Source organism: Octopus bimaculoides, chromosome 14, assembly GCF_046866305.1.
Source record: "Octopus bimaculoides isolate indiv1 chromosome 14, ASM4686630v1, whole genome shotgun sequence".
NCBI lineage: Eukaryota > Metazoa > Mollusca > Cephalopoda > Octopoda > Octopodidae > Octopus > Octopus bimaculoides.
This window is the reverse complement of record NC_142941.1, coordinates 31,346,826-31,356,166: the sequence shown is the minus strand read 5'-3', so window position 1 is coordinate 31,356,166 and position 9,341 is coordinate 31,346,826. Positions and strand designations below refer to the sequence as shown.

The following is a 9,341-nucleotide window of genomic DNA, read 5'->3' as shown; positions in this document are numbered from 1 at the left end:
ACTTCTCCGTTTGCCTTCTGTGGGTTTATTTACAGTTTACTCCGCTAGTCTCCTGTCCTCTAGATTTTTGCACTTGAGACACAAGGCTTATTTAACCTTTCAACATAGCAACTGATTCATGTGATATTCAGGACATAGCCATACATCGGTGGATGTGATGCGTCTTTCGGTGTCAGTCATTCTCTAAACCTTGTATACCTTAGCCACGAGAGCAGCTTCTGCTGCACGCCTCATAACTGAGATTTTCGAGAAGTATTAATGCCCCGAATCAGAGTGGTCCTGAGAGTAGTGATGCCTAAGGGTCAACTCAATACTCCTTAAAACTCTCTGAACTGGAGTTTCACCACCGGATGCTGTTTAACGTCTTGCTCGGGACAAAGGTACATTACTCAAGGTCTGATGGATTGGCAAAATTGTTAGAGCATTATTTGCTCGGTTCTTTGCATTCTCACATCAAATCGCACCGAGGTCGTCTTTGCCTTTCTTTCCACCGGGGTCAATAAAATACACTATCAGTCAACTACTAGCGTCGATTTAATTGACTAAACATCTTCCTCAAGTTTCAAGCCTTGTGATTATCAAAGAAACAATACCAGACAAGCTCACCACAATGATTTTTGTTAGATATTTTTGAATGCATTCTGTATTACATGTATTAAAACACTAGCTTGCCTAACACGTAATATTTCAGTCATGCAACATACCAATGCAGAGTGAGTACGCATATACATTTAGTCAATAGTTCTTCAGTAAAATAATGTACTTACATTCCGCACGTCCCAGACCGAAGTCGACATAAGCTGATACAATCTTATGCAATGCAATGTACCACACGAAGGAAGAGATACATTAAAGACATCTATAGAGTACGGCTGAAAGTCATTAGCAGGTGTGTCCAGCGTAACGTTTGTCTCACATTGAGTGAAATACAATCTCAACACTACACCATCGTCAGTACCACCTTGACCGGTGGCTATCGTAATGTTACTAGTTTCAGTGCCTAGAAATAAATAGTAAAGTGAATGAATTGATATATACATATATGATTGTGGTGGTGGGGGGGGCTTGTAAATGGCATACGTGAGGTATATTGATCAAGAGGAGTTTCAGGAAGAAATGTTATTCTGTGAATCATTAGAAACGACTATTACTGCAGTTGATATCTACAGCAAGCAAAATATTATTCGGATGCAAAGAAAATAGTTAAAGAAAACATTCTACCATGCGCTGCAGATGGAACACCTTCTGTGATAGGCAAGAAAACTGATGAAGGATGAAAATCTAAATATTTTGACTGTACACTGCGTCATCCACCGAGAAAACATGGTTGCCAAGAAAATTTTCCCTGTTCTTAACGAGATTCTGCAACACCATCAAAACAAACGCAAAATCTGAACGTCTTTTTAAGCAGTTCCGTGTGAATCAAAGTGCAGAACATGTTCGATTATTGCTTCATACAGAAATAAGATGATACAGTTCTATATTTCAGAGATGAGGAATTATGTACATTATTTACATTTGACGGATATTTGGCCTCATCTTGTTTGTTGTTAACACAACGTTTCGGCTGATATACCCTCCAGCCTTCATCAGGTGTCTTGAGGAAATTTCGAACCTGGATTCTCATTCCTAAGGTATTTTTCGATGTTATTATTATTATTATTATTATTATTCAGGTCACTGCCTGGAATCGAACTCGGAATCTTGTGGTTAGTAGCCCGCGCTCTTAACTACTATACCATATGCCCTTGTAAATAATAGAAATAATGTAAATAATAGAAATAAGATGGTTGTCAAAAAGAAATTGCTTGAAGAGATTCATGGAATTATTTGATGAGCTCAGTGAGTTTTTGAACGACAAACCTGAATTGAAGTTAATGTCAACAACAGACGACAAATAATGTGTCAGTTATTTGACAGATATCTTCGAGAAATTAAGCAACTTGAACAAGTAATTTTAATGAGCAAATATAACTCTTGTTGATGCAAAAACAAAAATTTTCGTATTCACTACAGTTTTAGAATTATGCCCAAGGAATATTTCTACAAGAAATTTCACTCAATTTTACTAGTTGAATCAATATGTGATAACTAAAACCTCTACAGACGTAATCGTTGGACATTTAAAAATGTTGATAAAAGACTTCAATGACAGATTTGTTGAATCAAAGAAAATGAATTTTTCCTTTTGGTTAACTCAACCATTGCTAGTAGATATCTCCGAAGTTCCAATGCAGGTCTAAGAAGAATTATCAGAATTGCAATATATTTAATCAGTGAATACTTTGTTCAAAATGAAAGGTACCAGTATGTGGCTACATGATGAAGTTGAAAGGAAATATCCTAACAATGCCATTTCAGCAAAGGAACTTTTGATTCATTTCCCTATGTCTCATTTGGTTGAGTGTGGTTTTAGTACTGTTGACGATTTGCTCCGAGCCAAGAGAAGCAGACTTGAAATTACAAACTGTGTTGATTTACCGCGGAAGCTAAGAAAATTATCTCCTTGAATCAAGGAAAACTGCCATAGTTGCCAGACACAAGGTTCTCATTGAAGTGGATCACTTTTTTTTCTTTGTCAATAATGTACTTTTTTTGTACTCGGTACTTAATAAAAGAGATACAGCTGGAGTCTTTCCTATTAAATAATTATGATAAAATATTAAGAATAAAGTTGTTTTTTTTTCAACTACCCTGGGGCATGCATTTTTTCTGAAAAGTTATAGTTAAGCCTGAGAGAAAATAGGTTTGGAAACATTGGCTTACATTGTTGTCCACAATTATACATAAGTCTCTGATATTATTTGATGCTACGAGGAACTGCTCTTTCGAGAGAAGACCAAAATATGTTTGTTTAAGTATATTCTCTTTTCCAAAATGGAGGAGTTCAATTTTTTACTCGTTTAGCAACTTATTATTATTATCATTATTTTACCTATCGAATCACTACGCATAGATCAGATTGGAGTTTCGTTCAGTTACATATACCCATTATGAATTTCTAAAACTTTGAATCATCAGCAAATTTTTATATCTTATTAAGTTTGACGATATTGCCAAAGTCAAAACAACAAAAACAAACACACCCAAAGCAAACACTGCATCGACACCACCACTTCTAACACCTGAAACATAAACCATTCACACACACGCAACAACAACAATCACAACCACCACCACCACCACCACCACAACAACAACAACAACAACAACAACAATAACAACCGCAACAACAACAGCAACAGCAACAACACAAAATAAAGACAGTAACATAACGAACTACACAGCAATAAATTCAAACGATGAATTAATGAAACATATAATGACAAGCACAAACATTAAACCAAACGACTTTGTCACACCCACATTCTCCCTACCTGCATTCATATAAATCATTCAAAGAACACAAAACACATACACACACTTAAAAACCCATTTCCCACAAGAAATCGGAGATTTTCGCCAGAATATCACCAAGAGAATTCTTGCTGATTTCCTGTTGGAAACACCCCAAGCCAACGAGTGGGACGGGCAATCCGACCCTCCAAACAAAACCAAGTAAGTTTTCCCTTTCTTTTCTTCTCTTTTCCCAACAACATGGTCGTGTACAAAATCGGCAGCGTGAATGTACGTGGCCTGGTGTCGCCTTGGTAGTGAGGTTACCTGCTCAATGACCCCAGGGAAAGGGACTGAAAACAAACACTTTTCTCTTTGGCCAATCCCTGATGAACTTCTTCAAGTTTCACTTGCAAAGGAAAATAAGGGTAGAGAGGAAAGTGCTGTCTTCTAGTCAGTTTGCCGAAAGGTGAATGAAAGTGGCGAAAATGGTGCGAGTGAACGGGCCTGCCCCTAGCATACGCCTATAGTTGGAAAGAGGAAAAGAAATGCAAGAAAAAGAAGAAAGGCGCCTGTCCCAAAAGTCAGGCTACCCATGTATTTTATGGGGTTTTTTCATGAGCAGCTCTCGAACATCTCCTCCCTATTGATCATCCCCCGACACCTTTTTCTAATTATATTAGTCTTGTTTACACGTAAAACCCTCACAACTACACACACTTATACACATACAGACATTATTTTTGTTTTGTCCTGTGCTGATCATAATGTTTTTCTTCATGTAAACCCTTATAATTAATAAAGGAATCATTATTTTTGAGTCGGAGAGAAGGAATTGGAGAGAGCACTTACTCATGGGGTTTCAGGGAAATCTCGGACGGTGAGGTTCCTCAATTATCCCTAGAAGCGTTCCTGTATCAGGAGGGCCACATATCTCTCATCCCCCCCCACACACACACACATTTTTATACCCCTGTATACTATGCATAGGTCTCCTCTTTCCCAGTATATACCGTGTATACATTTTTTATTATTTATCATTTCATTATTATATGTAAACCCCCACAATTTATGTCTGTCTCTGTATTGTCTACCTCATCTTTCGCTTTCGTGGCAAAGCAATGAAATTATTACTATTATTATTATTGTTGTTGTTGTTGTTGTTAGTAGTAGTAGTAGTAGTAGTAGTAGTAGTAGTAGTAGTAGTAGTATCAAGGCGGCGAGCTGGCAGAGTCGTTAGCACGCTGGACGAATTGCTTAGCGGTATATCACCCGTCGCTATGTTCTGAATTCAAATTCCGCCGAGGCCGACTTTGCCTTTCATCCTTTCGAGGTCGATAAAATAAGTACCAGATGAACACTGGGATCGATGTAATTGACTTATCCCCTCATCCAAAATTGCTGCGCTTGTGGCAAAATTTGAAACCGTTATTATCATTATCATCATTATTATTTTCATTAGCATCTTCTTTCAATTCTGTTTCCATTTCTTTCCGAGTGTCTTCCTGACACCTAGGGCAGAGAAACGTACTGTCTACTTTGGTAGGCTATTAAAATAAACACACCAGATTGTTCACTTGCAAAGTCATGTGATAGAGAAAAAGGGGAAGACAGAGAGAAATAATAAAAAATAAAAAATAAAAAATAAAAAGGTAAAGAAATAAAATAAAGGGGGAAATATGAAAGAAAATTCACAGCGACAGTGTTCTTCTCAATACGTGTGACATACCAGTTAAGAAAATCTTTCGCACTTCCTGCATGGATGGTAAGCCAGAGATCATTCTTAAATAATTTTCAGTTCCTTTTTTGATCATTCCAAGTGCCCCTGCAATCATTGATATTGTGACCGTCTTCAGATGCCATATCTTTTCGATTTCGATTAGCAAATCTATCTTTTCTGAGCTTATCAAATTCTTTTGCTGAGATATTATTGTCACTACGGTCACAGGGTATGTTCATGTCAATCAATAAACAGACTTTATCGTTTTGTCTTTCACAACAATATCTGGTTTATTTGCTTTCATGGTCCGATCTGTACATACTGGGAAGTCCAAAAAGATAGTTACATTTTCACCCTCAGTTACAGCTTCAGGGTGGTACTTGTACTATTTGTCAACAGTTTTGATTTTATAATGCCGACACATTATCCAATGTAGATATTGGTCAACTCTGTCATGTCTTGATTTGTATTCTACAGATTCTAAAACCTTACATCCTGAAATTAGGTGGTCCACTGTTTCTATCTCATCGTTGCACTATCGGCACTTTGGGTCTACACCATTTTTATCACATTGGCTTGATAGTTCCGGGACAATAAGATCTGATCTTGGTCAGCTAAGATAAAGCCTTCACTCTCTGCCTTTAGGCCTGAGCTCCGTAGCCACTGATGGGTGTACTTCTGGTCTACATCAGCTTGTTTGCTAGGCCACATATTTGCCATGCAGAGGTTTTTGTTCCCACCAATCAGCCAATTGTTCAAACGTATTTTACTTTGCTATTGATTTCACCTTCTTTGCAACCACAGTTGTCGCACTTCCATCAGGCTGTTCAACCTGGGTATCATGAATAAACCCACTTGAAAATTTGTTGTTCTCTTCACAACAGAATGAAGCTTCTTACGTCTTTCATGGTTTTCAACGTGCTTTAGCATCCAGTCGTAAGATATTTCAAGATATTTTGCCAGTCCAACTGTGGTGGTTTTGTAGATTTCAAATTGGATCAAGCCTCGACCTCCTTGAGCTCTGGGTCGGTAAAGATGATCTGCATCTGCCTTTGAGTAGTGCATCTTATTGCAAGTCAGCAGCTTACAGATTTTCCTGTCAATCTTCCTTATTTCGCTCATATTCCAGTTCAATATATTGAAACTGTAAATAACAACTGGAACTGTTAAGGAATTTATAGCTAACACCTTGTTATGTGCAAGGGAAATCTGAAAAAGTTGACGAGGGATTGGCTGAAAAGAAAATCGCCTGTCTTCAGTCCTTTCAACCTGGTCCACCATACAACCTCTTCGCTACTGCTACCAAACAGGGGGAAATTGCCTGCCCTTCCTGGCGAAAGGAAGACGGCAGGTCAATCTTCACTATGGACTCGACCGATAGCTGGATCCGTCCTATATACGACAACAATTGTTCGAAATAACTCCACAAGTCAGTAATGCATGGACACTGTACGAGTGTGTGCAGAACAGTTTCGTAGCTCTGCGCGCATCTTGGGCAGGTCCGTGCTTGTAAAGTTTATCTCGAACCGGCAGTGCACCCCTTCCCCCCGGTAACACTGCTAAGCGAGGGATTTCTGCAAGTTATCCATCGTCCCCGGCTCGAAAGTTTTCCGGAACAGACTGGTCAGCTCGACTTCGTCGACGCTCAGAACCTCTCCGAGTGGGTCATCGCACTTTCCCACCACTAAGCATCTATAGAACTCAAGAGTGGATGTTCCACTGACCGGTTTTCCCGCCTGGTAGAGGATAGTGTGTACCTTATAACATTCCAGATACCAGTCACCTTGTCTGAGTCTTTTCTTGACCCAAGACTGCAGCTCAGTCTAGCAGATGAGCTGGGCAAAGGTCTTATGCAGAATATCTGGAGATGCCGCAGACTCAGAGCATGTCTACACATGAACAGAACAACTCCAGTAAATAAGCGGAGACATGCTGGAGAACTTTCAAAAGTTGGAAGAATATGCGAGCATAAGGCTGCGCTATCTCCTCAGTTATCTAGATTAACTCTCTGAAAACATTGGTGAAATAAGAGATGAGCAGGCAGAACGTTTCCATCAGGGCATAAAATTAATGGAACAAAGGTATCAAAGCAGATTGGACTTGCATATGTTGGCGGACTATTGCCGGGACTTGGATCATGATCTTTCTGAGGCCCAGCACTCAAGAAAATTATCCCAACGTAAATTCAAGCGAGATTAAACATAAACAATGATGTTATTTTTCTGTAGAAATTTTTTAAAACTTTTACTAGATTTTTTTGTAGAATTTTAAGGAAACATTCTGGTTTTGATGAAAAATCAGTTTCTGTCTATGCTTGAATGTTATATCTTGTTCTTCATAAGCTGTTTGAAGTCTATGGATCCAGTATCTTAAAATCGTTACGTGATGGGTGTCATTTTCAGATTCTGTGTACCAAAAACTCCTAGTTCGGGTCTAAATTTTTTGACAACAGAGTGGAAAAATTTCTTTCTTGGCCTATGTAATTAGCTCAGCTCAAAAAAAGTAAAGGAAGACAGACTCCATAATTTAAATGAATTACAATTAATTCAAAAATAAAAATATGGCGGGTGGGAAATAAGTCTAAACTTTGGTACTAAAGAGAGACAACTATGGACATGTTTGGGTCTTATTTGACATCGTCAGTGAAGTATAGTCTAGCCATGATATCCATAACTAGAGAGAAAGGTAGGACTTTTGTGAATGAGTACCGATTGGTGTGACCAACACACTGCTCAGATTCTGACAGAGAATTATATTGCCATTTTGGTACACATTTTGTATATGAGTTTAAGTATCTATCTATGTGTGTGTGTGTGTGTTGTGTGTGTGTGTGTGTGTGTGTGTGTGTGTGTGTGTGTGTGTGTGTTTGTGTGTGTGTGTGTGTGTGCGTGTGTGCGTGTGAGTGTGTGTGTGTTTGTGTGTTGTATGTGTATGCGTGAGATAGAAAGTACTTACCTTTCTGTTCATTAACATAATATATTTGTCTTGTGAGTAATTCAAAATGCACGAATCGTTTCTCAAACAAAAACTCCTTAAAGAGGATGATCTGAAAATATTCAAGCAGCTTTAAATTATTGAATAAATGTATTTATTATTGCTTTTATTTAATTCATATCACATTCTGTAAACAAAAATATATTATATTTTTGTCAGTTTTAGTTTAACCCTCCAATTTTTTCTCAGTTCTCTTAATTTTTTCCCACTTTCTCTTCACTCCATGAACTAGTTTGTTCATGTTTCTAATTATTCTTTTTTTTCTCCTTTCGTTTTCCATCTCACTATAACTTCACTTCTGTCGCATTCCTCTTGCTCCTTTACGTACCTTACTATTTTTATTCACTCACAGAATTAAAACTCTTGTTTTGTTCTTGCACCAGCATTGTGTTGTACCCTCTTTCACTTCTCTTGTTCATAACTTTCTTCAACATTATAGCATTTCACACCCAAACATGATAATACACATTTTTCTCTTGCCTCCCGTATTACTTACCTCATATATCAATATACCTGTATCTGTCTATTTATCCATATATACATATTCGTGTGTGTGTGTGTGTGTGTGTGTGTGTGCGTGTGTGTGTGTGCGTGTGTGTGTGTGTGACTATATATATATATAGTGTATGTATATACAATGTATGAAGATAGATAGATAAAGTATGCATATATATATACATACAGATATATATATATATATATATATATATATATATATATATATATATATATATATATATAGGCGCAGGAGTGGCTGTGTGGTAAGTAGCTTGCTTACCAACCACATGGTTCCGGGTTCAGTCCCATTGCGTGGCACCTTGGGCAAGTGTCTTCTACTATAGCTTCGGGCTGACCAAAACCTTGTGAGTGGATTTGGTAGACGGAAACTGAAAGAAGCCCCTCGTATATATGTATATGTATATATATGCATGTGCGTGTTTGTGTGTCTGACCCCCCCCCCCAACATCGCTTGACAACCGATGCTGGTGTGTTTACGTTCCCGTAACTTAGCGGTTCGGCAAAAGTGACCGATATAATAAGTACTAGGCTTACAAAGAATAAGTCCTAGGGTCGATTTGCTCGACTAAGGGCGGTGCTCCAGCATGGACGCAGTCAAATGACTGAAACAAGTAAAAGAGTAAAAGAGAGTAAAGAGTATATACATAGTGTACGTATATTTATATGTATGCATGTAAATATTTATGTATGTGCATATATATTCCTGAATAGGGAGCACGTCCATAGTTAGAAACATTTAATTCTGAGAGTCTCAGTAAATGAAGCCAACTAC

General features: G+C 38.0%; 1 protein-coding gene across 2 annotated transcripts in view; it reads right to left on the bottom strand.

Annotated features, from left to right (window-relative positions):
- The window catches only part of LOC106884345 (uncharacterized), a 106,555-nt gene that overhangs the window by 50,955 nt on the left and 46,259 nt on the right, over positions 1-9,341 (bottom strand). For both annotated transcript variants that reach the window (XM_089362651.1, XM_089362652.1), the window contains exons 10-11: positions 8,012-8,102; positions 768-1,000 (exon numbers count right to left, since the gene is read on the bottom strand). In XM_089362651.1, coding sequence (XP_089218777.1) covers positions 768-1,000; positions 8,012-8,102 — 324 coding nt within the window. The remainder of the gene's footprint in view (positions 1-767; positions 1,001-8,011; positions 8,103-9,341) is intronic.